General features: G+C 64.4%; 2 protein-coding genes across 3 annotated transcripts in view; one reads left to right on the top strand and one right to left on the bottom strand.

The window, feature by feature from the left end:
- Positions 1 to 26069, bottom strand: part of LOC135299728 (dedicator of cytokinesis protein 2-like) — a 51039-nt gene that overhangs the window by 4162 nt on the left and 20808 nt on the right. For both annotated transcript variants that reach the window (XM_064419099.1, XM_064419098.1), the window contains exons 26-43: positions 25667 to 25794; positions 24818 to 24868; positions 24079 to 24174; positions 5674 to 5772; positions 5466 to 5560; positions 5166 to 5244; positions 4964 to 5064; positions 4806 to 4864; positions 4530 to 4678; positions 4115 to 4200; positions 2433 to 2589; positions 2120 to 2160; positions 1892 to 1982; positions 1689 to 1808; positions 1088 to 1177; positions 874 to 978; positions 263 to 404; positions 16 to 97 (exon numbers count right to left, since the gene is read on the bottom strand). In XM_064419099.1, coding sequence (XP_064275169.1) covers positions 16 to 97; positions 263 to 404; positions 874 to 978; positions 1088 to 1177; positions 1689 to 1808; positions 1892 to 1982; positions 2120 to 2160; positions 2433 to 2589; positions 4115 to 4200; positions 4530 to 4678; positions 4806 to 4864; positions 4964 to 5064; positions 5166 to 5244; positions 5466 to 5560; positions 5674 to 5772; positions 24079 to 24174; positions 24818 to 24868; positions 25667 to 25794 — 1771 coding nt within the window. The remainder of the gene's footprint in view (positions 1 to 15; positions 98 to 262; positions 405 to 873; positions 979 to 1087; positions 1178 to 1688; positions 1809 to 1891; positions 1983 to 2119; positions 2161 to 2432; positions 2590 to 4114; positions 4201 to 4529; positions 4679 to 4805; positions 4865 to 4963; positions 5065 to 5165; positions 5245 to 5465; positions 5561 to 5673; positions 5773 to 24078; positions 24175 to 24817; positions 24869 to 25666; positions 25795 to 26069) is intronic.
- On the top strand, positions 6935 to 21893 carry LOC135299727 (basic proline-rich protein-like). Its single transcript, XM_064419097.1, has 4 exons — positions 6935 to 6992; positions 14388 to 16092; positions 18567 to 18641; positions 21464 to 21893. Exons 2-4 carry the CDS (start codon positions 14675 to 14677, stop codon positions 21690 to 21692), a joined length of 1722 nt encoding a protein of 573 aa, XP_064275167.1. The 5' UTR covers positions 6935 to 6992; positions 14388 to 14674; the 3' UTR covers positions 21693 to 21893.

Here is a 26069-nt window from a genome sequence, read left to right on the forward strand (position 1 = left end):
GAGCAGGACACTCACTTGGTGATCTGCTCCGGGATGCTCCGGCCCTTGAGCCGCACCTTGGCTTCCTCTGCCGGCTGCACGGTGAAGCACTGGATGTCTGAGGGAGTGAAGGAGCCACAGGCACAGACTGCTGGGGACAGGGGGCTGCAGAGCCCTGAAGGGCGACCCCGAGGGCGACAGAAAGGCATTTAAGGAATTCCCACATGGAGAGCGATGGGCAGAGAGCGAGCCACGCTCCCAGCCCCGTGCACGCAGAGGATACACTGCCCCGGGGAGTCAGTGATGTCCTGGCCAGGGGGAGAGGTGCTCTTCAGCTTCTCAGCGTTGGGGAAGGGGCTCAGCAGCTGCATCTCGAAGTCCTCACGCCGCTCGTACTCCTTGCCCCGGTAGATGAAGACCTTGTTCTGCAGGGTAGGAAGGTGACAGCTCATCCCTGTGCCGCAGAGCAGGGCCAGCGAGCCCCAGAGCACTGGGGTGCTGGTGTTGATAAGGCTCTCCTGCCAAGCAGGAAACACCCCCATCTGGAAAAAATATCTCCCCAAACCCAGGAGCTAGAGGAAAAAGGAAAAAGGCACATGGAGAACCAGGAATTGTGCCAGCCAAGCAATGTCATTAAGGACAAATCCTGTGTGACAGATTTGGTGGCTTCTACGAGGCTGTGGCAGCATGGGCGGATGGGGGGAGAGTGACTGGACCTGTGCAAACCATCTGACATTGGGCTGTCCCCTGGCTGGGACAGATGCTGGGTGAGGAACAGGCTGGTGATGACACTCAGTTGTGGTCCACAGCTCCACATCCAGGTGGAGACAGTGAGGAGTGGGGGTCCCTGGCTGTGGAGGTGGCAGCTGTGGAGCTGCTCCTGCCTCTGCTTACCCGCAGGAAGGTGGGGAAGCCCTGCCCGTAGTAGCCCACAGCAAAATAATCCGGGCTGGGCCGCAGCACCTTCAGGATCTTCTCATAGAACTTGGCCTCTCGTTGCTGCAGAGGAGAGGGGCAGGATGAGGGCAGGATGGGCCCTGCAGACCCCCAATTCCCCCCAGCTCGCCCTGCCCTGCCAGCAGCACCCCCAGCCCAGCCAGGCACCCACCAGGATGTCACTCAGCATCTCGTAGTCGAACACGTGGCTCTCGTACTGCTCCGCCAGCTCCTTGCAGATGTGGATGGCTTCCTCCCACATCTGGAGGGGAGAGGGGCCAGGACAGGGCCCCCCAGTGCAGGGTGAAGTGGGGAAGGGGGCACCAGGGGTTTCCAGCAGAGACCACCCTGCCTGTGGGGGCACCTGCCCCCTGTGAGGAGGGGGAGAGGGCTCTCCTGTGGGGACTGGTGGTCCAGTGGCCAGCAGAACTTGCCATCCCACCATCCCCAGCCCTGAAGCCCCCCAGCCGACCCCATCAAGCCTTGTCAAGAGACATCCAAGCTTCTGACCCCTGGCAGGACAAGGACTGGGCTGGGACAGGGATGGGATGAGGGACAGTGGCTGTGGGGTGAACCATCCAGCCCAGGCTCACTGCAGGGCAGCTGCAGCCCTTCTGCAGCAGTGGGGAGTGAGGGGCTGTGCTGAGAATGGCATCTGACAGCCTGAAGCAGTGGCAAGGGGGCCAGGCTTGCCCCAAGGCAGCCCAGCTCCCTGCAGTTTTGGGGTTTCAGAGGCTGCAGGGTCTGTAGGGGCAGGTATGGGGCACACTCACCTTGCCCTGGTCGAAGTACTCGATGATCTGGTTGTACAGAGCCTCCTTCAGCTGGCGCTGAGTGTGCAGCTGGAGGCCGTGTGGGCCTGGCACAGGGGCTGCATTCGACTCCTCTGACCACTGCACAAGGCACTGGGGACCTGTCACACCAAGCCCAGGGGGCTGCCCACCCCTCCCAGCCCCCCCGAGCCCCCCGTGCCCACCGTCAGCAGCCGGGCGTGCAGCAGCAGCGTGTAGGCTCCCTCTGTGTAGTTCTCGTAGCTGATGTGCAGGTCCTTCAGCTTGTACAGGTACCTGGCAGTGACAGAGCCTCGTGTGGGGCACAGAGCACCATCACCCTGCCCCTCAGGCCCCTCTGCCAAGCCCATCCCACTGGGAATGCCCGGCACCCCCACCCCAGGTGCTGTTGGGATTCCCAGGGCTGCGCTCACCTGATGTACATGGCCTGGCGGTCAATCTCCTTGTAGAAGTTCTGTGGAAAGGCAGGCGAGGCTGTTTGAGTGGCCCCAGGGGTGGCACATGCCACAGCCACCCTCTGGGTCACGCTGCTGCCAGGACTGTCCCCACACAGGGATGGGGTTGGCCATGGCCCTGGGCAGCTGCACGGTGGCATCCCAAGAAATGCCAGCTGTGGCACCACGTGCACCCCCTCTCTGCTGTGCCAGGGGCACCCTGGGGACATGGGGAGATGCAGGGACAAGCCCTGGCTGCCCCAGGGAGCTGGAGCAGGGCACAGGTGCTCACCAGGAGGTTGACAGTGCAGCTCATGCTGTAGGTCTTGTTCTCGTCGTTCCTGACAGCCCGGTAGTCCAGGAGCCGCTCCAGGAGCTCGCTCACCAGCCTCACAAAGTCCTCTCCAGGCTTGGCCAGCTCGGGGTGGCTCTGGCAGCAGCTCAGCAAGCTGGGGAAGAGAGGGGGCCCTGGGTTCCACTGCACAGCCGGCTCTGCAGTGCTCCCACGCTGCCCTGCCCAGCACCAAAGGGCAGGGGCAAAGCCTGGGCAGAGCAGGGGCATCACCTGGGGCTGGGGTAACTCTGGGGCAGAGATAACAGCTGGGGCAGGGGTAACACCTGGGGCTGGGGCATCACCTCAGGCAGAGGTAACATCTGGGGCAAGGGCAGTTCCTGGGGCAGAGACAACACCTGAAGCAGTGACAACAAATGAGACAGGAGTAATTCCTGAGGCAGGGGTAACACCTGGGGCAGGGGTAACTCCTGGGCAGGGGCATCACCTCAGGCAGAGATAACACCTGGGGTAGGGGCATCACCTGGGACAGAGATAACCCCTGGGGCAGAGATAAACCCTGGGGCAAGGGCAATTCCTGGGGCAGAGATAACCCCTGGGATAGTGACATCAAATGAGGCAGGGGTAACTTCTGGGGCAGAGATAACCCCTGAGGCAGGGATAACACCTGGGGCAGTGGCATCGCCTGAGGCTGGGATAACTCTGGGGCAGAGATAACACCTGGGGCAGGTGCATCACCTGAGGCTGGAGTAATTCCTGGGGCACAGATAACACCTGGGGTAGGGGCATCACCTGGGGCAGAGATAACACCTGAGGCAGGGGTAATTCCTAAGGCAAAAATAACACCTGGGGCAGTGACATGAAATGTGGCAGGGTAACTCCTGGGGCAGGGATAACACCTGGGGCAATGGCATCACCTCAGGCATGGGTAATTTCTGGGGCAGAGATAAACCCTGAGACAGTGGCATCACCTCAGGCAGAGATAACCCCTGAGGCAGGGGCAATTCCTGGGGCAGAGATAACCCCTGGGATAGTGACATCAAATGAGGCAGGGGTAACTCCTGGGGCAGGGATAACCCCTGAGGCAGGGATAACACCTGGGGCAGTGGCATCGCCTGAGGCTGGGATAACTCTGGGGCAGAGATAACACCTGGGGCAGGGGTAATTCCTAAGGCAAAAATAACACCTGGGGCAGTGACATGAAATGTGGCAGGGTAACTCCTGGGGCAGGGATAACACCTGGGACAGTGGCATCACCTCAGGCAGAGATAACCCCTGAGGCAGGGGCAATTCCTGGGGCAGAGATAACCCCTGGGATAGTGACATCAAATGAGGCAGGGGTAACTCCTGGGGCAGGGATAACCCCTGGGGCAGTGGCATCACCTGGGGCAGGAGTGTCACTTAAGGCACAGGGCAGTTCCTGGGGCAGGGGTGTCACCAGGGACAGGAGCATCACGTGCAGCAGGGATAACGCCTGGGGCAGGCAGGGCAGGCTGGCTGGACCAGCAGAGGCGTGCAGGGGACACACGATGGTGCTCAGGCACCAGCCTTGCCCCTCGCTGGTCCCTTTGCCCCGTGGCACAGCAGGGCACAGCGTGAGGAGCAGCGGGATGCCAGGCAATGGTGACAGCAAGGGGCCGTGCCCTGGGGAGAAGGTGACAGGGCTGTCACTGCGCACTCACATGCTCTTGAAAAGCTGCATGTACTGCTCGTCCCCCCGGCCGCCCTCCACCTCGCTGTCCAGCCTGCGCAGGATCTCATCCTCAAACTGCAAAGGGCATGAAGGTGGGCTGAGCTTGGAGCAGCCCCTCCCCAGAGACCACCCCAAGGAGACAATTCCCATCCCCGCTCCCAGGCCACGGCGATGCCCCGGTGTGGGTGGCTCCCAGCGCATCCCACCCCACCCGGTGCCGCAGGAACAGGAGAAGGAGAAGGAGCAGGAACAGGAGAAGGAGCAGGAGCAGGAGAAGGAGCAGGAGAAGGAACAGGAACAGGAGAAGGAGCAGGAACAGGAGAAGGAGCAGGAGCAGGAGAAGGAGCAGGAGAAGGAACAGGAGCAGGAGAAGGAGCAGGAACAGGAGCAGGCTCGGCCCTCACCCGGCTGAAGCTGCCGCTGAGCCGGTGCTCACACAGCATCATGTCGAAGAAGATGGGGATGGTGGACTTGCGCAGCTCCAGCTCCGGCACCAGCGTCATCTCCAGGATGGGACCCACCATGCCCGGGATGAACTCGATCTTGCGCTGGCCTGCGAGGGCAGGGAGGGCTGGGGAGGGCAGATCCACGCCCAAAGCAGCAAAACCCCGCTCGCCACACCCGCTCTGGGTGGACACCAGCCCACAGAGACCCAAAAATCCCCGCACGCCGCGGCTTACCGAGGCTGTACCACATGTCCCGGATGGACGCTCCGATCGTGGCTCTCATGTCCCCGTACCTGCCGGGACACAGGGCAGTGAGCCCCGGGTGTGCCCAGCCCAGCTGGCTCGTCCCAAAATCCCCGTCCTCAGGGCAGCGAGCCGCGGTGGGCACTCACTTGGCCAGGATACTGTTGCGTTTGGCCGGAGAGAAATTCTCCAGCTGCAGGGAGTCCTGGGTGAGGAAAGCCACGGCCAGGTGGAAATAGTTGTTCCAAAGCTGCAGCGGAAGCAGAGGGATGAGCGCCAGGCTGGGTGGCACAGCGGGGGCTGTTGCTGACCCTCCCGGCCCGAAGCAGGACCCAGGCAGTGCCCACCCACCTGCAGCTCGAAGTCGCTGTTGCTCAGGAACATCTCGGTTAAGGTGGTGGCAAACTGGTTGATGGCACGCAGGAACTCCCTGGGGGGAGTGGGCACCGAGTGAGGGCAGCACCAGTGCCCAGCCTGGCGTGCCCACCATCATCACACAGAGGGGGTGAGGTCCTTTCTGCCCCCTCGGTGCAGCCAAACGCTGCCCAGCACAGCGGCCCTGCCTGTCCCGAGCCGGGCTCCGTGTCCCCCTGCCCCGAGGCACCCCAGGCGCTCCCAGCCTCCCCCCGCGGCCCCTCCCCAGCCTCTCACCGGTTCTGCACCATGTTCATCACCACCCAGTCACCGGGATACACTGTCTTCCCAATCAGGTCCTTGAAAAGGATGAAAGTCTCCATGAGGAAGTCCTGCAAGGGAGGGAGAGCCGTGAGGAGCCGTGCTGGGCTGCAGCGCCCTCCGGGGGATGCAGTGAGGGGGGTGCTGTGCCACAGGGCCCCGTGTGGCCGTGGGCAGCGCTCACCATCAGCTCGGGCCGGGAGGGGAACGCCTGGATGTAGGTGCTGTAGTGGTCCTTGTCCATCTGGCTCAGGATGGAGGCCATGCAGGCCACGTAGTGGCTCTGGGGGACAGCAGCTGGTCAGGCCCTGCTGGGTCCTGCAGCTGTCCTTGTTCCCCCAGTCTGTTCATAACCCAGAGCCCAAACTGCCTTAGGGTCTGCTCACCCCACCCTCCCTGATCCCTTCTTCCCCAGCTCCCTTCTCCTGGCCCCTTCATGTGCATCCCACTCCTGGGATGGCTCCTGCCCCCACCATGATGCCAGGGGGATGCAGGAGTTATTACAGAGTGGTGCTGAAGCACCTCTGCCAGTTTTGAGATAATTTAAGGCCATCTGTGGGTGTAAGGGCATTTTGGAAATGACAAGCAGGTTCCTTCTGGACTGCCCCCAGTGGAGGGTCCCAAAGTGAGCCCTGAGCTCCACCCCAGGAGGCTCCCACCTTTGTAGCAAGACAAGAGGAGTGTGCATGAGCAGGATGCTGCCCAAAAGCTGTCCCAGAGACACATCCGAGGCTGCAAACTGCGGGAAAGGGCAGCAGTTCCTGGGCTAAGGGCATCGTCTGGCACGCTCAGGGGGAGCGACAGCCCTGCCGTGCCCCGGTGTCACTGATGGAGCTTTTTGGGTGGCTTCAGGTGCCAACCCATCCCCAGAGCCTGCCGTGCCTGGGCCCTGTGAGGGCAGCACGGGGCACGCAGGCACCTTCCAGCCCTGGCACGTCCGGCACTGCCGGAGCTCCCTCCTGGATTCCAGCGGGGCATTCCCGCACTGCAATTTCCCCCAGACCTTGCCAAGCACAAGCGGACCCAAGCGGACTGTCCGGGGAGGGATGCGACTGCTGCGGGTCACCGAGAGCTCCAGCGTGGCACCACCGGCCCCGGGGGCTCCCCGGGATGGGACACAGCCCACCGAGAGCTGCCGCGGGTGAGCAACGAGCGCCCACGGCCAGCCCTGGCTGCGAGGGGTTTGCAGGGAGTGCAGAGCAACCGGATCAACCCCCAGAACGTCCCGCTCCTCCGGGAATCCACCCCGGGGCCGGCACACCGGGGCCCGCGGGACCCCCGGGAGCGCAGCCACCGCCCCTCCCGGTGCCGGGACCGCGGCTCCTCCCGGGCTCCGGGGCTCGGCTCCCGGGCGCGCACCCCACGGCGGGGCTCCGCCCCCCGCCCCGCTCCGCCCTCGCCGGCTCCGCCCCGGTACCGGCGAGCGCGCGCCGCCCGCCCCGCCCCGCCGAGCCCCGCGCCCGCCGCTGCCGGACCCGCGCCGCCGCCGCCGCCGAGCACCAGGTACCGGGCGGGATGGGGAGCAGGCTCGGCCGGGGAGCGGGGCGGCGGCCGCACCGGGTGCTGCGGGCATCGGCCCTGCGGCGCCGGCCGGTACCGGGACCCCGCGGCCGGGGCGTGGGAACCCCGGGGCCAGCAGCGGCGACACGCTGCGGGGAGCCCCGAAACCGGGACTGCGCGGCGGTGTAGGGACCCCGGGGGCGCGGGTACCCTCGGCCCGCGGGATGCGCGGGGGCCGGGGCGAGGAGCCGAGCCGGGCGGGCGAGCAGGATCCTCGGTATCCCCGGGGGTCGCGGCATCTCCCTGTCCGCCCTTCCTTTGCTCCCGGCGAGCAGGAGCTGCCCGGGGAGCTGCGGGAGGCACGGGGACGGTGGCACCGAGCACCGAGCATCCTACGGCAGGCACCGAGCCCCGAGCCCCCCGCACCGAGCCCCCTAGGCTGGGCACCCCGCACCGGGGCGGGGGTCTCTGGGGGACACACGGTGTGCAGCCGTGGTGGGAGCTGCCGCGTTGGAGGAGCCGAAGACCCCCGGGTCGCGCCGCGGTGCCGCAGCCTCGCCCTGCCCGCCCCGGCCCGGGGCCCCGCCGCTCGCTGGGTCGCTGCGCGCTGGAGCCGCTCCGGGGAGCGGCCAGGCGGGCTCGTCTCCGCTCCCCCTCCGTTAGGAAGGCGTCCGCCAGCCGGGGCTGTGCCGGGTGACACACACGCACACGCAGATCCAGGGATGTCACTTTCGGTACCGCGCGCCGCGGTGACGCCGGCCGGGGCTGGAGGGATTCAGCCCACGTTGCTCCCGGCAGCTCCCGGCGCCCGAGGCCTTGTGTCCGCCCGCGGGGCTCCGGGAGGCGGGAGCGACCCGCAGGCAGTCCCGCACCCCGGGGTGGGGGTGCGCCGGTGCCCGCCGGGGCGCCCCGGTGCCGATCCGCCCCGCGGGAACGCACGCAAACCCCGCTGGAGCCGCGGCCGCGGGGCCGGAGAGGGGCCGAGGTCCCCGCGGAGCCGCTTGCGTGTCGGGAGCACGAGGTGGACACGTATGAGTAACCACCGGGCCCGGCTGTGCCAGCGCGGGGACATACGGGGACATCGGTGACAGCCGCTGGCTCTGAGGGGCACGGCGTGCTCAGCGCCCGCGGCAGCTCCGACCCCCGAGCTTGGCATCTCCCGGGGGTACGGGAACGGCCCCCTCGGCACAGCTCCCTGCCGGCGGCGCTGCCCGAGGAGCGGGGTGACCCTCGGGCACGGCCGGGCTGGGGATGGCACCTCCGGCCCTTGCCCGTGTCCCCGCTCCGCAGGGAGCGTTCGTCCTCCCGTTGCGCTCGGAGGAGCGGGGTGGGTTTCGTCGCAGGAGCTCCTTTGGGCTGAGGTTGTCTTCTTTACAAATGATAATTATTGTAATTGCTTAATAGCATGGTGGCATCCAGAGGCCACAGATAATGAGCGGGTCTGTTCCTGTCCCTGCTAACAACACCACTCCGGTCCTAACCAGAGCCTGCCTCGCCTGTTTGCGGAGGTGCTCCGAATGGTCCGGGCTGTTTGGTGCCGGGGAAACTGAGGCACGAGGCGGAGGTAGACGCTCGCTAATTCCTGAATTCCCCCAGTAGCCAGCGTTGTCTAAAGCGCACGGAGATAAAGGAGGGCAGCCTGCTCCATGGCATTGAGAACGCTCTTAAAGGCAGGAATTTGTATTCTGGAAGGACGTCCCCAGTGCTGGGAGCCGCAGCTGCAGAGGCCGTGCCGCCGGCTGCCGGCAGCCTGGCCGGTGGGTGCTGGTGGGCCGGGGGCTGCCCCAGGGGGTCCCTGCTGCCCCCGGGACCGAGCCCCCCGAGCCTGGACCGGTGTGTGCAGGAGCGGCTGGGGCGGTGCAGGAACTGTGGGGTGGTGAAGCCTTCCCAGCTTTTTCCAGCAGTGTGCTCTGGGGACAGCTGGTGGCTTTCTGATGCCGTTTCTGGCCTGTGAGGGAGCCCACGGAGCCCTTGTCACCCCGTGTCCCCTGGCCCAGAGATTGCTTAGCTCGCTGGGGCAGGTGGGCTCCAGATGGGTGCCCAACCCCTTCTCCAGAGGTGGGACATCCTCCCTGGAGAGCGCAGGGCTGCGGGGGTCTGCAGGTGAGCTGGGTCTGCCCAAAGTGGCCCAAAGTCTCCGGGCCGTGTCCCACTCCCCTTGTCCTGCCACTGCTGCAGGACCAGCCCGTGCCAGGGATGCCAGTGGAGCCCTGGGCTTGGTGCTGGGCACCAGCCGAGCTCTCTGGGCTGGATCTCCATCACGAGCATCTTCCCAGCTCCGTGCAGCCACACAGGGCTCGGAGGAGGAGGAGGATGGTGCTGCCCGTACCCCATTCACTGGGAAGGAAGCGGCCGAGCAGGGTGTTCCTCCTCCCAGGGTGGTCTCCCCTGCGCTGATCCCCAGTGCCGGCAGCAGCTCCGGGGATGCTCGCCCGCTCCTCCCTCCCTGGATGAGAGCAGGGCAGCCTCGGGACATGGAACAAACTCCTCCCGAGCTGCTCCCGCTCTGCCCGTGCTGCCCCAGGCAGGTCGCTCCACCTCTTCACGTCTCGTTAAAGCAGCGATACCAAAGCTGCTCTGCCTGGCACAGAGGTGGGAACGCCAGCAGGTAGCACAGCGAGCAGAGACGCCACTGCCATGACAGCCGTATTAGCATCCACGGGAGACAGAGGAATAATTTGGCTTCTGCAGCTTCTGAAGGCTCGTGCAGAGCTTTGTACTCGCGTCTCCCCGGCTCCATCTGCAGCAGCAGCACATCCGCAGTCGGAGGGGAGCGATGGAAGTGACCTCGGCAGGATGTGGCTGCTCCTTCCCCGCCCGGCGGGATCCCTTCCACGGGCACGTGTGGCCAGGCCAGCCGGGACCCTCGGTGGCCCCAGAGAGGAGCCCGCGGGGCGCCCGTGGGTGCTGGCACCGTGGGGAGGTGGGTGGCGGGGGCTCCCCGCCCAGGCCGGGTGCCAGAACCTTCTCCTGGGCCCCGTGGCTGGGAGAGTGACTAATGTTGCCACTCCAGCCAGTGACCTACATAGGGATGAGCGCGGATGCCCCGCTCGTGTGAGACCCGCGTGCCCGCGCCCACGCCAGCGCCCCGGGGCGATGCTCCGTGCAGGGCTGGGGGCACTGCGGGGCACAGCCGCCCCAGGCACCGCCCTGGTGGCAGGGACAGCGCCTGTGTCCCCGGCCAGGCCAGCCCAGGGGTGCTGGGGGAGCCGCAGTGGGGTTCCAGCAGAGCCTGGAGCGCTGCTGAGAGGGAGAGGGACAGGCACTGCGAGGTCCTTTGGGGACACGGAGAGCTGGCCTTGGGGACAGGAGCCGAGCTGGACTCAGGGAGCGCCGGGAATGTGGCAGGAGAAGGGGCTTCTCCTCTCCTTCGAGGAGGGAGAGGAGCTGCTTGAGCGGAAGCGCTCCGCTGGCACGAGAACAGTCGGATGTGAACGGGTGATTAAGTGCCTGCAGGAAATGAGAAGGTCTGTGAGGCTCCCGGCTTCTGGAAGAGCCTCCAAGAGAAGCATGAGGGCAGGGCATGAGCTGGCTTCGTGGTGGAGCTGCCTCAGCGAGGAAGCAGATTTGGGGTGTGCAAGCTGCCCCAGGAGCTGCTCCAAGTCCTCCATCCTCGAGTCCCACACATGCTCTGATCTGAGAACAAACGCCTCGAGTCCTCCCGGAGCCAAGGAGGGATTAGGCTCTGCTGTGACGTGTCATGAGCCTGGTTCCTGCCCCTCCAGTGCTGCCCCTCTCCACTGCCAGCAGCACCTCTCTCCCCTCTGGAGATCCAGAAATTCAGATGCAGCACCTTTCTCCCTCTGCAGATCAGGAATTTCAGATGCAGCACCTTTCTCCCTCTGCAGATCAGGAAAATCAGATGTGTTGGCCCACAAAGGCGCTGCCCTGCGAGCAGAGCTGGGTCGTTCACTCCTCTCCTCTGCGGTTCCAGGAGAACCTGACTTCCTCCCTCATAAATCTCATCTCCCGGCTTCCCGTGTCCTGAGGAGAAGATTTATGTGTCTGCTCCGTTTTTCCCTCTTCCACGGCTTTCCTGGCAAGGGTGAGGGAGAGGATAGGTGGAGAAAGGGCTGAAGCTGGCAGGTAACTTTCCAGACAGGATGGTGTGACCTCTGAGGTCAGCCCTGCACCATCAGAGATGTGTCCATGATGCAAACCCGGCAGGTTTAGTGCCTCTTATTCACAAAATTCACCACCCATGGTGGCCAGAGAAACCCAGTGCTCTCTGAGGTGTCCATGAGAAGAGATTCCTGATGTTTCCTCAGCTCCTGGGGTCACTCAGCAGAGGAGAGATCATTCCCAAGTGTGTGAGCATCCAGCAGGACTCATGGCGTGTCACGGTGGCATCACCTGCTTTCACCTCTACATCACCCATGTGACCTGCTGCCTCCCCTTATCCATGTGCCTGGAATTCCCAGAGGAACCAGAGAAGAAAAACACTCAGACCTTAAAAAATTGCTGAGGTGGAGGGTCCACCAGTGTGCAAAACCTTTCCAAGCTGTTCCTGTGCCAGCTGGCCTCACTTTTTAAGGAAGTGGCTTCTCTGACATGCCAACATGCATTTCCAGCTGCCTTGAAGAGAGCTTGGAGCTGCCACTCAGAGCCCCATCCTGCACACTCTCTGCTCCATGCCCCTTGCCTGCCTCCGAGCTGGCCTTTTTCCCTCCTTGCTGTTCATTTTCTCCCTTTCCTCAGTTTCCCTCTGTGCTCAGGGCCGTGGGATGGTAACGAGCTGGTTTTAACCCACTTCGCGTGTGCCACTTTGCTTTTGGGATCATCCTGCTTTCTTCATGGAAATGTCAAACGCCTCACAGAAACCCGAGCGTGCTCCACCGAGGCTTTTACCTCCACTGACCAAACTTGGAGCCTCGTCAAGGCCGGCAGCAAACGGGTTTGATGAGCCGTGCTCCCTGCTGTGCCTGCCTCGTGCTGCCCTCCTTCACAGGGGATCAGCCGGGCTCCAAAGCCATTTCCAGCCCACCCGCATCCCCCAGGTGGCGATGCAGGGCCCTGTGGGTCCCTGTCCCACCCCACGGGGCTCTCCTGAGGTTGTCCAGTGACCACTCCAAGGAGGATCCCGGTGTCCGGCAGAGCGGAGCACCAGAGCTCCTGCTTTGGTTTCAGGGGGTTTGCACAGGTTTCTCCTGGAGGGAGGAGTGACCCCAGCCCTGGGTAGACCCCAGAAGGGGTTGTGGTGGGCTCAGGACCTTGGAGGGGCTCCAGCAGCCCCAAAACTGAGGTGCTGAGCACCACTGCCCAGAAAAAGTGTTTGAAGAGTGGCTGGGAAGTGCTGGGTGCCAGGTGTGTCTGAGATGTCCTTTGGAGCCACCAGCAGTGGGTTCCTGGGGTTCAGGGACAGCCCAGGAGAGTCCATCAGACCCCAGGCTGCACCATCCTGATCCTGCCCCAAAACAGGGCTCATTATCCATGCTCAGAGGTGCCGGCATGCACTAAATCCAACACAGCACAGAGAAAACGCAGGGATGCGTGGGAGGGTCCTGGCGCGGCTGTTTGACATCCTCAGAGCATTTCCCAAACGGAGCTGCTCCATGTATAATTTATAGGCTTCCCTTTGTCCTTGTGGCTCGTCTCTGATGTGCCGGCGGTTCGGGAAGGCCGAGGGTGCCCCGGCGAGGCCCCGCCGAGCGGCGGCGCCGCGTTTGCTGCGTCCGCGGGGGACCGGCCTCGTCCCTCGCTGCGTCAGCCGCGGCTCGCCCGGGGCCCCAGCGCAGCATCGCGGGGCTGGCCCTGCTTTTAGCCCTGCTTTTAGCCCGTGCCAGGCCCTCGGAGCCGTCCGCAGCACCCAGAGACCCCTGCGGAGCGGGCTGGCACACGCAGCTCCTCTGGAGCTGCTCCAGCGCGGGGCTGTGGCCAGCAGGTCACCCTGCCCTCGTTGCCCTCTTGCCGGGGACACCAGGCTCTCCACAAGGACAGAGGTGACCCCACGGCCGTGGGGTGGCTCACACAGCACGGACATCGGCTGTGGGTGCCCGTGCCCCGGGGATGTGGCGGTGCAGGAGGCGAGGACGGGCTCCTCTGGCTCCGGGCGCAGCAGCTCGCTGCTCCGCCTGTTGCTGCCCATACTAACGAGGAGCCCCGTCCCGTCCCTCGTCTCGTCCTGCCTCGCAGACATCTCCGGGTGTCTGGGCACGGCTCCAAGCCCGGCGAGGGAAGCGCCGGGCGGCGCGTGGAGCAGCATCCCGACGAGCGGGCTGTGCGGATGGCGGGGCCGGGGTGGGCTCCGAGAGCCCCCGGCTGCGCCGGGGCAGCGCTCGGTGCCGGCGGGGGCAGCCCCGGGGCAGCGGCACGCCGCGCTGCCGGTTTGGCCGTGCCGGCACCGGGGACTCCGGGATGCTCTGCTGAGTCAGCGCTCGGTGCCAGCGGGAAGGAGGAGAGACAAGGAGGGGACCCGGGGGTGTGTGAGCCGTGTGTCCGTCCGCACTGAGGGCAGGGGGGCTGCGGAGCCAGCGAGGCTCCCGCCTCGGCGTGCGGGGACACTGCGGGAGCACCGGGACGCGGGACAGGGGACACGGTGTGGCGCGACAAAGCTGGGGATGGAATCTCTGTCTTTGGCTGCGTCCCAAAAGGAGCCGACGGCCTCCCCTGCACCCCGGGACAGCCCAGCAGGGCTCCCGGTGTGCCCGGGCAGTGTGATGGGCCCAGGGGCACGGGGGTGGCTGCTGGGGGTGCGCCTGGGGCAGGGCAGCTGTGGGGAGGATGAGCCCTGCAGGAACGATGGCGGGGACGGGGACAACGGCGGGGACCAGGAGGATGGCAGGGACGGGGATACAATCCCCTCTGTGACCGGGCCCTGCCCCGGTGCCGCCGGCAGTGCTGCTGGTGTCAGCGACATCCCCCGGCCTCGCTGAGGCTCTACCTCCTGCTGCCTCCACGTGTCCCCAAGCCACCGTGTCACCTCTGCCCACAGAGCTGCTCCCCAAAGCCTGCAGCCCAGTCCGGCCACAGCCACCCGTGACACGTCCCCTGTGTCACCCCGGATGGGCGCCCACGCCCCGCGGAGCTGCTGCCCGTGCCCGGTGGGTGTCCCACGTGCGGGGGGTGCCCCGTGTCCATCTGTCCGTCCCTCACGGCAGCCCCCGCCCTGCCCTGCCCGCGCCCCGCACACGAGGCACCAGCCCCGGCGAGGCAGAGCTATTTTTACCAGCCGCTTCTGCTTGATTTGAGCTGTGAACTCGGAACGTGTTTATGCTAAAGGGCTTTCTTTTCCCTTCTCCCTTTTGTGCTGAGGGGGCAGCGCCGCAGATCAAAGCCTGTCTCTTCGCGTTTGGTGATGGTGGGCTGGGAGGGAGCCGAGGTGGGAGAGGCCGGGACACTCGTGTCCTCGGGGCCGCGGTGGCGTGCCCGGCTCTGACGCACCTCTCTTTGTCCCCGCAGGTCCGGGAGCCATGGGCGGGCACGGCCGGCACCGGGCGGCCCTCGGCGGGCTGCCGTGAGCCCGGGCGGCCCTCGGCGCGGCGGGACGATGGGCTGCGGGCGCCGGCGGGGAGCCGCGGTGCCGGGCGCGGCTGTCGGGGCGGCGTGCCCGGGGCTGTAGGGCCGGGCGGCGGGCAGCATGCCCGGCGGCCCCTCGCCCAGCACCCCCCGGTGAGGGATGAGGGGATGAGGCCGCCCGCCGCCCCAGCAGCTCCGGGGACTGCCGCAGCACCCCGCGGCCCTGAGCCATGGTCAGCCGCGAGCCCGTGCCCGGCCCGGCCCCCGCCGGCGAGGGCAGCCAGGAGAAAGCCATGACGGTGCGCTCGGTGCTGCTCAACCGCGACTCGCCCGACATCGAGAGCCGCCTCAAGCGCCGGCGCAACCGCACGCAGCAGGTCCGCTTCAAGGACCTGGTGGAGGCCGGCGCGGGGCGGGCGGACAGCCCCCCGCCCGGGCCCGGCCCCGGCCCCAACACCGCACGTGCCTCGCCGCCCCCCAGGGACCCCCCTGAGCCGGCGGCTCTCCGTGCCTCGCGGCGCAGCTGGCCCCAGGCGCAGCCGGGCTCGCTGACGCTGCCCATGCCCAGGAAGGCGTGCATGAGCACCGCCATCCAGACCTCCCCCAGCCTCCAGAAGCCCTTCCCGGCCCCGCAGCCCCGCAGCAAGAGCGTCTGCGATGTGGCGGAGGATGCGGCAGCGCCCGCCGCGGCGAGCGCCCGGTGCCCGGGAGCGGCCGTGCCCCCCGGCAGCCTCCCCGGCCACGACCCCACCGCGGCCAGGGCGCGCCGCACGCCCCCGCCGCCACCACCCAGGGACCCCCCTCCCCCTTACCAGGGCGCGGCCGGGTGCCCCGCTGCCCGCTGCGCCCCTCCGGTGCCAAGCTGCGCCCCCCAGCCCTGCCCGCCACCCCCAGCCTGTGCCCAGCTCCGCGGGAGCCCCCGCGGCAGCCACGGGCTCACCCCACGGCCGGCCTCCGTGCCCTGCGGGCAGCCCCGGCCGCCCGGCGAGCAGCGGGGGCTCGGCCGGAGCGACTCGGAGCGGAGCCTGCCCTGCGGCCGCCCGGTGCCCCCGTGCCAGCCCTCGCCGCAGCGCCGGCAGCCCGTCCCCGCCGCGGACACCCACGGCCCCCGCCGGCCACCTCAGGGCAACCCCCCGCGGGACCCCCCGCCACCCCAGCACCAGCTCTGCGCCCTCTGGGGGGGGCCCTGCTGCGCCCCCCCAGCCCCCGTGCCACCGGCGCCGGGCTGGCACGGCTCGGACAGGACACCGGCCACCCCTGGCACCTGCGGCCGGCTCCGCGCCGCCGAGCCCGGGCACGGCTGGGCAGGAGCCGAGGGGCACAGGGAGCCGCCGGGCACGGCCCCGCAGGGCCCCGGCGCGGGGACACGAGGGGACACCCCCCGGCACGGACAGCCCCCGGACACGCGGCACCACGTGCAGGACCTTCTGCAGCTGGTGGTGGTGGCCAAGGGGCCGGTGGCAGCACCAGCGAGGGCTGAGGACGCCCGGACATCTCAGGGAGAGGGCCCCCGGGGGCCCGGGGAGCAGGGGGACCTGCATTCCCAGCTGCAGTCCCTGGAAGGGGTGCTGGAGACCAGCCAGCAAACCATCCGGGTGCTGCTGGACGTCATCCAGGACCTGGAGAAGAAGGAGGCGCAGCGGGATGGGTGAGTAGGAGGGGACACATTGGGGGATGAGGGGACGATGCCCCGGGGCTGGGGACCCTGACAGAGATTTGGATGCCTCTGCCTGCTTAGGGTGTTTCCCTCTGAGAAACTCAGAGCTGCTGTCCATGTGGATGCAGCTCTGGGTCTTGGTGCGAGGTCTCACGTGCCCACGGTGCCCAGGGATGGGGGATGAGGGGCTGCTGGGTTCCTGCCTGGCTCTGCTGCTGATGATTTCACCATTGGTCATGGGGAGAAGGGATTTAGAATGTCACATCCCAACGACAGGCTTAGCCAGACACCACATCCCTGCTCCATCTTTGGCACAGATCCATGGCTGGTGCCCCCGCGATGGGTGTGGGGCATCCCCAGCACCCCCATCCTGCCCTGCCCAGGGCCTGCTCCCAGGGGCAGGGAGCTCCCCAGGCCAGCACTCCTTGGCCTCCCAGGCAGGTTTGCCAAATGGAGGAAGGTGTTCTAGCTCAGCCCACCACGGCCTTGAGCTGAAATGGTCCAAACTCATCTCACATGAGGGCAACCAACAAAACCCAAGAGGTGCCAGGCCTGGCGCCCTCCTGTAAAATCTCTGGGGCTTGTTCCTGATGCCCAGGTTGCTGTGATTAACCATTAAATCAGATGGTTTTGGCTGTGAGTGAAGCACAGGGAACGTTGCCCCCATTGCCCCTGTGCCACCCCTGGAGCACTGTCAGCCCCTCAGGGGTCTGGGACACCTTAATTAAGACCTCAACTTAATTTACTGTTACAGTCAAATAAGCAAACAAGACCCCCAGAGGTAGGAAATCCAGGGATAGGAAATCCCATCAAACATTTTCTGCTGCAGAACAGCAGAGCCCCATTTGCCACAGGTCAGATCCCAGGTGCCCACTGCACACCAGCGCAGGGCCACCAGCCCTGAGACATCCTGGCAGCGACCACCAGCAACATCCCACAAAAAAAATTATATATAAAATACATGAAAGACTCCCCAGGATGAGCTCTCCCAGCAGAGGGGGGCTGTTGTACAGCGCCAGAGCCTCAGGCACACTCACATTTACGTACCACACACATATATATAAATGTATAAAGGGCCTCATGATCTAATTCAGGTGCTGGCAGCATAAATCCCCATTGCAATGTGTAATTTGGTGCATTAGCAGACCCAGTTTCTGAGGGCTGAGAACAACTGTGGTCAAGGTCGAGTGACAGGAGGAAGATTTCAACAGGAAAGTGTGATGTGGATGTGGGACATGTTCTGCCAGCTGTGCCCCCAAAATCCACAGCCCTGAAGGGGCAATGGGGACAGGGAGAAGGGGTCCCAAAGGATCAACAGCACCCACAGGGCTCCTTTTGGACAGAGCAGGGATCAGCAGTGCTGGGGTGCAGGAGCACCCCAGTACAGCTCTTGGGATTGGGGGGTCTCAGGGTTGGGGTCTGGCAGAGCAGCAGTGACATGTGGGGTGAAGACCCTTCTGTGGAGAGGGGGGAGGATGGAGCAGCATGAGCTGAGCTGGGCAGGAATCAGCTCAATCCAAGCCCTGTGCACCTTCCTGGAGGAGGAGAAGGATGCTCTGGTACAAAAACATCAAAAAGATAAATTCCGAGCCTGGCGTAGGCTGGAGATTAGTCTGGAGCATCTCCCTGTGCCCATCTGCCAGGGCACTGCTGTGCCAGGGCAGCACCATGTGCCTTGTGCTCCCCCCATGGCACCGTGTGTGGGGAGCCTTGGGATGAGGATTGGGATGGGAGGGGAGGACACAGCGGGAAGGGTTTGGAGGTGCCACTGGTGTGCTCCCATCAGAGAGGCACCTGGCTTGGTGTTAATTGGGATCACCAGAGAGGAGAGGGGCTGGGATCCAGGGAGGAGAGGGGATGGATCCCAGAGAGGAGAGGGGATGGATCCCAGAGAGGAGAGGGGATGGATCCCAGAGAGGAGAGGGGATGGATCCCAGAGAGGAGAGGAGATGGATCCCAGAGAGGAGAGGAGATGGATCCCAGAGAGGAGAGGAGATGGATCCCAGAGAGGAGAGGGGATGGATCCCAGGGAGGAGAGGGGATGGATCCCAGAGAGGAGAGGGGCTGGGATCCAGGGAGGAGAGGAGACGGATCTCAGAGAGGAGAGGGGATGGATCCCAGAGAGGAGAGGGGACGGATCCCAGAGAGGAGAGGGGCTGGGATCCAGGGAGGAGAGGAGACGGATCTCAGAGAGGAGAGGGGATGGATCCCAGAGAGGAGAGGGGACGGATCCCAGAGAGGAGAGGAGATGGATCCCAGAGAGGAAGAGGGAATGGGATCCCACAGAGGAGAGGGGAGGAGATGGATCCCAGGGAGGAAGAGGAGCTGGGATTCAGGAGGAGATACAGGGAGCAGAGGGTCTGAATGCCAGGGAGAAAAGGAGCTGGGATCCAGAGAGGAGATTCCTGGCTGCTGGGGTGGGGCCGGGGGCAGCTCTCCAGGCTCACGGCGCTTCTCTGCCACAGGCGACACTCGTACCGGACCGGGCAGGACATCGCCAACTGCGGGACCTGCCGGGACTGTGCCTGCATCATCTACAGGTGAGGGCCAGCCCCGGCTCCCAGCTCCCCGCGGGCTCTGCCTCCCTGCGCTCCCGGAATTCTCCACCGGCCGTGAGGCAGCAGGGAGGGACAGCCAAGCCCGCACCCCCTGTCCCCGTGTTGGGGACACCACACTCAGAGCATTTTTGGGAGTCTGCGCTGTCACTTGGGCTGGATCTGTCCCTCCCTCCCTGCAAACCAGGATCAGCCGGGGTGATCTCCATGGAGGAGCAGCATCTGGAAGGGGGCTGCTCTGGCAGCACGGCAGAGAGAGCCCATTTCTCTCCGCAGCAGCGATCAATGGGGGAAGCCTCGCTAGCGGCTGCTGCGTGGGCTCGCTCCAAATCCAGGCTGCATGCTGCTGTCCCCGTGCTAGCTCTGCACAGATGCTGCAGATGGGCTCCTGCCCCTCGCTGTGGTGTGGGAACACAGGGCCTGGGCTCTGCTGCCCACGTGGGCTCTGGGCCAGGGCGTGGAAGCCCCTCCTCTGCTGCATTCCCTCCTCAGATCCCATCTGGGCGTGGGAAAAGGCATCTTCTCCGCTCCCAGCATCGTCTTTGGGGGAATTGGGAGGCTTGCAGTTTTGCTAAAGCTTTCTGCCCTTCCAGGCACCCCTGGGTGTCCTTCTGTCCCTCTGGCCGTCCCCTCTGCAGGGCAGGTGGCTGGCCAGGTGTGTTCCCGATTTGCTGTTAATTAGGCTGATGCTGTTCGCACTGGGACGTGCGGGACATGGTGAGCTGGTCCCAAGCCATGCTCTGTGCTGCACGTGTGCCACTGCCCTGCCGTGCTCTGTGAGCACTGGGGTCCCCTCGTGTCCCCTCGTGTCCCTGTGCTCAGTGGCAGCTCCTGCTCCCCACACACACTTGCTCCACGCTCCCTCCTGCAGCTCTTGGGGGACTTCAGGCTAATTAGGGCTGACGAGCCTGTCTCCAGGCAGCGTGGCAGCGGCACAGATGTCACATCTGGGGGAGGTGGCTCCCCGGAATGGCCGGGATCCTGCTGGGGACTGCCTGTGGCTTTCACTGTGGGGTGAGGAGAGGCTCTGGGGGGACACAGGGTGAGGGAGCAGGGGCAGCACCCCCAGCAGCAGACCCCAGGGATGGCCCGTGGAGGGGATCAGAGCTGCCTGGCCCTGTCCCACAGCGGTGCCAACCCTTCCCTGTGTCACTGCAGGGGAGCTGAGGCCGCTCTGTGTGCTGTCCCCCCATCATGGTCTGCCCCCTGTTCTCTAGAAATGGCTGGGAGGCTCCTTGTCCTCTCGAGGGGAGGTGACAGGAGGTGTCAGCACGCCGGGGGGCTGGTGGGGCGCTCCCCGTGTGCGGGGTGGCAGTGCCACGTGTGCGTCCCCGGGCACGCTCGGTGGCACCTCGCTGATGCGATGGGACGTGGCTGGAGCGAGGAGATTGACGCGTTTTCCGCGAGAGGGAACATCGCAGCACGCGGCTGCTGGCAGCCAGCCCGCACCGCAGGGTGCTGCGGGGACAGCGGGGACACCGGGGGCTGCGGGGACACCAGAGGATGTGGGAACACCAGGGGCTGCAGGGACACCAGAGGCTGTGGGGACACCAGGGGCTGCGGGGACACGGGAGGCTGCAGGGACACCAGAGGCTGTGGGGACACCAGGAGCTGCAGGGACACCAGAGCCTGTGGGGACACCAGGAGCTGCAGGGACAGCAGGGGCTGAGGGGACACCTGGGGTCTGCGGTGACACCGGGGCTGCAGGGACACTGGGGGCTGTGGAGACATCAGGGGCTGTGGGGACACCAGGGGCTGCAGAGACACCAAGAGCTGTGGGGACACCAGGGCCGTGGGGACACCGGGAGCTGCAGGGACAGCAGGGGCTGAGGGGACACCGGGGACTGTGGGGACACCGAGGACACTGGGGGCTGCAGGGACACTGAGGGCTGCAGGGACACTCTGGGCACAGCAAGGGCTGCAGGGGACAGCAACACCTGCAGGGACCTGGACTTGTGGGGACACTGAGGGCTCCAGAAAGCTGAGAGCTGTGGTGGCACAGTCCCTGTCACCCACCCCGACCAGGGACACCCTGATTCCTGCCTCGACGCTGTCCTCAGCCGTGGCCCTGGGACACACAGCCCCTCTGAGGGGGCTCTTTGCCCACGGGGGTCCCACAGACCCCCAACCTTGCCACCGGGCTCACGGGGGTCCCACAGACCCCCGGCCTCGGCACCGGGCCCCTTCCAGGCAGTGTCCAGCCCCACACCAAGCCGAGCACTGCCAGGGGTGAGGTAGAGGATGGAGCAAGATGGAGCAAAAGGATGGGGCAGCTGAGGAGGACCCACCCCAAAGCCACCAGGCCAGGCTGGCACTGCTCTGTCCCTCTGGCACAAGGGAGGCCGGGACACTCCTGTGAGATGTTCAGGAGGGATCCAGCCCCAGACCCCCCCTCACAGCCCGCAGGGGGTGGGCAGGGGCTGCCTGGTGGCACACGCTGCAGGATGTCCCCTCACAGGGGTACGCAGTGACCCCGGGAAGTCTGGCCCTGTCCCTGTGCCACCGCGGGAGCACGGCAGGGCTCGGCTCTGGGGACGTGGCCTGGATGGAATCTGAGCTGCCCGGGGCTGTGTTGGGGACACTGAGCTCCTTGGGGACACTGAGCTGCCCAGGGCTGTGCTGGGGACACTGAGCTCCCTGGGGACCCTGAGCTCCCTGAGGGCTGTTCTGGGGACACTGAGCTGCCCAGGGCTGTGTTGGGCGTGCCAGGGGCTGTGACAAACGGGGGGCTGTGGCAGCTGGGGGGCTGCGACAAGGTCGTGCCACGCTGCCCCCCTGACACGGTGCCCTCGCCCCGCGTGCCGCAGCGTGGAGCACGATTTCCGCCAGCAGGAAGGTCGCTTCCAGCGGGTTCTGAGCCACATCGAGGGCGACCCGGGGCCGAGCTCCCCCCCGACAGCGCTGGGGGCGGCGGGGGTGGCGCTGGGGGCGGCGGGGACCACCTCACCGCCCCGGCAGGAGCCGTCGCCCGTGTCGAGGCTGCCGGCGAAGCTGGACGTGAAGAAATCCCGGCGCAAATGCTTCTGGTTCCTGTGAGCCCGGGGGGCACCGTCCCAGCACTGACCCCCTGCCCACCTCCCCTCCCTCCCTCCCACGGTAGGGTTTGGGTAGCACCAGCTTTTCTATTTTTAACCATTCCGTTGAAGGCGGGGAGCTGGGGTGTGGAAGCGGCGAGGGGAGCAGCGGCTGTATTTAAGGAGAATTCAATAAATTCCAAGGAGACGCTATTTTTGTTACATCCTCTCCCGCCTGCGCGCTTCTGTTCTGGAGGAGGATGAGAATGAGGAGGGGGCAGCGGCTGTTTCCCTGGGTTTCCCTCAGTTTGGGGTTCCCTGAGGCGCCCCAGTTTATCCCAGACTCAAATCAGTGCAGGGGGGCTGCTCAGCCACCCCTCCCATGGCTTCCCGCAGGTTAACTGGGAGCGCCGAGGGTTTCCACTGGGCAGAGACACTGGGGAATGGTCTCTGTGAGACTCCGGCCTGGAGAGAGGAGACCTGACCCCAAAACCCCGGCTGGAAGGGTGGGCTTCATCATCCACCTCCTCCAAAGGCACTGGCCACCCCCGGCCATGGCTGCTGCAGCCACGGTGGGGAACAGAGGGTGGCAGGAGTGGCTGCAGGTCTTCAGTTGGTGCCCACGGTGTTAAACCCCACCCGTGTGCCAGGGACACCCCTGGTGCTCAGGGGCTGCAGCCAGGACAGTGCCCAGGGATACAACTCCCTCCTTGCCCAGCGGGCACAGGGGTGGGTGGAGGGACTGTCCTGCTGCGGGCACAGGGATTTTGGTGCCCTCAGCCATTCCCAGCAGCTGGAGCTGGAGGGTCTGGGACCGACTGAGGCAGGGACTGTGCGGGGAGAGCTGACAGATGGCAGCTGCGGAGCCATGAGCGAGCACAGGAGCACGGCACAGCCGAGGATCCATCCATCCATCCATCCATCCATCCATCCATCCATCCATCCATCCATCATCCATCCATCATCCATCCATCCATCATCCATCCATCATCCATCCATCCATCATCCATCCATCATCCATCATCCATCATCCATCCATCCTCCATCCATCATCCATCCATCCATCATCCATCCATCATCCATCCATCATCCATCCATCCATCATCCATCATCCATCCATCATCCATCCATCCATCCATCCATCCATCATCCATCCATCATCCATCCATCATCCATCCATCATCCATCCATCATCCATCCATCCATCATCCATCCATCATCCATCCATCATCCATCCATCATCCATCCATCATCCATCCATCATCCATCCATCCATCATCCATCCATCATCCATCCATCATCCATCCATCCATCCATCATCCATCCATCCATCATCCATCCATCATCCATCATCCATCCATCCATCATCCATCCATCATCCATCAATCCATCATCCATCCATCATCCATCATCCATCCATCATCCATCCATCATCCATCCATCCATCATCCATCCATCATCCATCCATCCATCATCCATCCTCCATCATCCATCCTCCATCATCCATCCTCCATCATCCATCCATCATCCATCCATCCATCATCCATCCATCATCCATCCATCATCCATCCATCCATCATCCATCCATCATCCATCCATCCATCATCCATCCATCCATCATCCATCCATCCATCATCCATCCATCCATCATCCATCCATCCATCCATCATCCATCCCTCCATCATCCATCCCCCGTGCTGCCCTGCACCCTCACCCCCCCGGCCCCCATCGCTGCCCGGCGCTTTTGGCCCTGACTCACAGACCCCAGAACGAGAGGTAAAATCAGGATGGAGCCCAGCGCGACCCCACCTGCATCTCCAGGGCTGGATCACAGCCTGGCACTGGGATCACCGCACGGCCCTGGCGGCGGAGCCTCCGCTCCGGCTGCCCGCGGGCATGGCATAGCACGGCATGGCACAGCACAGCAGGGCAATTCCCTGCTCCGAGCATCCAGAACGCACACCAGCACAGCTCAACACCCACCCCGAGACGCGGTGCAGCCCTGGGTTTGTCACCACATCCCCAGAGAAGATCCGAGCCCCCGCGTGGAGCTCTGGCTCGCCTCCCTTCGCGCGTGCCCAGCGTGCTCCTCACGCGTTTTTGGCATGTAAAACTGCGACGGTTCCCCGGGTTCAGCTGCTTGTTACCCAGATAACGCAGCCCAAACCCTCCATTGCCCCCAAAACTGCTTTTCCTGCACTTCACCCACTCCCCGCTGCTCTCCGGCTGCTCCAGCCCTGCTCCTGCTTTCCCCTGCGTCCCACTGGGCACATCCCTGGCATCCACCCCATCCTGCTGGGTGCTGGCAGCAGGGCCAGCGCGGAGCAGAGCCGGTGACACGCAGCCAGGCCCCCAGAGCAGGGCCAGCCCTCCCGTGTGGCCCCAAGGGCAGCGGCGCAGGCACTCACCCTCAGCGGGTTCTCCCGGTCCAGCACGATCAGCCGGCGATTGACCGTGTGGAGCAGCCGCTCCAGGATGGCCTGGATGTGCTTCTTCACCTGTGCCTGCAAGGTGAGAGGTGGCAGGGCCATGGCAGGGCACGTCCCAGCTGTGGGAGATGTCCCTGCATGGCTCCTTCAAGGCTGGTGACATCGGGAACGGAGCCAGACCCAGAGCTGGAGCCAGAGCAAGGCAGTGTGCTCCAGCAGAAATATGGGATTTGGGATCTCTGTACAGCTCAGCCCTGCACAGAGAGCTGTACACCTCCCTGCACAGTGGCCACCTGGCTGGGGACAGTGGGGACAGCTGAGGATGATGAGGATGGTGCTGGGCAGGTAAAGATGGGTTCAACTCTTATGGGGATGAAACAAGAGCAGAATCCTCCCCCAAGAGAGTCCCACCACGCTCTCCACAAAGGCTATTTCAGGTTTAGAAGCTAATTAGACATTTCACCACAATTTCTGGGCTTTCCATCCCGCTCCTGGGCTTCCTGGTGCTGTGGGGATTAAAGAACCACCTCACCCTCCCAGGACACAGCGTCCAACCCAGCTCCCACAGCCACTGCACTGCAGGTGGGACACCTGAACCTCCCAAGGGCCCCCAAAAAGGGACCTCAGAGCAGCCAGGAAGGGCAGGGACAGAGGAAGGCTTCTGAAAAAACAGAGCCCTGTGCATTCCCAAGCCATTGTGTGCTGCAGGGACACTCACCAGCTCCACATCCCCACGGTGCTTGTGCCGTGCCCGCAGCTTCTCTGCGCTCTGCAATCACCAGGAACAGAGATGAGACCCCCAGGAAAGGCCCCAGCCCACCCCAGACAGGCCACATTTGAGTGGGTATGGCCCACCATGTCCCTGCCTCATGTTTGGGGCCATCACTCTTCATTTTGGAGTGTGATAGTGCCCAGGGGCTGACTGGCAATCACAGAATTTCATACGAGGTGTAAGGCCATTGAAATTTTAATTACATGTGGCCTGTCCCAAAATAGAATTGGGAAAAGACAAAAAGAAAAAGTGCCGTGAATCAGAAAGGAAACCAAAGAAAAATATGAAACTAAATCAGATATCATATCATGCCTTATTATTTCATTGTTTGCCTTAAGTAACGTGATCCTGCCTGTGAGTCAACCAAAAACCAATGTTGGTTGACCCTGGCCAATGCATCAGGCTTGGATACCATTTCTTTGATTTATTCAAATCCAGAAAATCCATTCTCAACCTGCTTGGTCTGGTTGGCCAATACCACAAAATGTCTCTCCAGATGTTTCACGATTTATTATCAACGTGCCCTCACCTTCCTGCCTTCCCTCAATTTCTTCCTCCCTCACTTCACCTTCCTCTGCAGAGCTGGTGATGTCCCCACTCATGTGGATTTTGGGCAACCCACCACAAACTCACTGAGGTGGATCCACAAGGTTTGTGTCCCACCCTGGGCACGTCCCTGCTGGGATGGTGACACCCACAGCCAGTGAACTCCAACACCATCCTGGCCAGGAACTGGTGCTTAACCCCCCTCAGAGGGGTTTGGTCAGGTCCCTGCCCAGCTGATTCCTGCTTTACCTTCTGGGCCTGGTACAGCACTTCCAGGATGCTGCTGAGCAGCTCAATGCAGGCATCCTCCTCCTCCCCTGCCTGGATCAGCTCCTGCAGGATGGGCAGGGCTGCCTGCAGCACCAGCTCCCGGCACTCTGGGGGCACAGGGGGCCAGGGCATGAGGGAATTGTCCCCAGTTGGACATGGAGCCACCCCCAGCATGAGGGAATTGTCCCCAGCTGGACAAGGAGCCACCCCCAGCATGAGGGAATTGTCCCCAGCTGGACAAGGAGCCACTCTGGGCATGAGGGAACTGTCCCCAGCTGGAGAAGGAGCCACGCCAAGCATGAGGGAATTGTCCTGGGCATGAGGGAATTGTCCCCAGCTGGAGAAGGAGCCACCCCCAGCATGAGGGAATTGTCCCCAACTG

This window comes from Passer domesticus, chromosome 4 (assembly GCF_036417665.1).
Source record: "Passer domesticus isolate bPasDom1 chromosome 4, bPasDom1.hap1, whole genome shotgun sequence".
NCBI lineage: Eukaryota > Metazoa > Chordata > Aves > Passeriformes > Passeridae > Passer > Passer domesticus.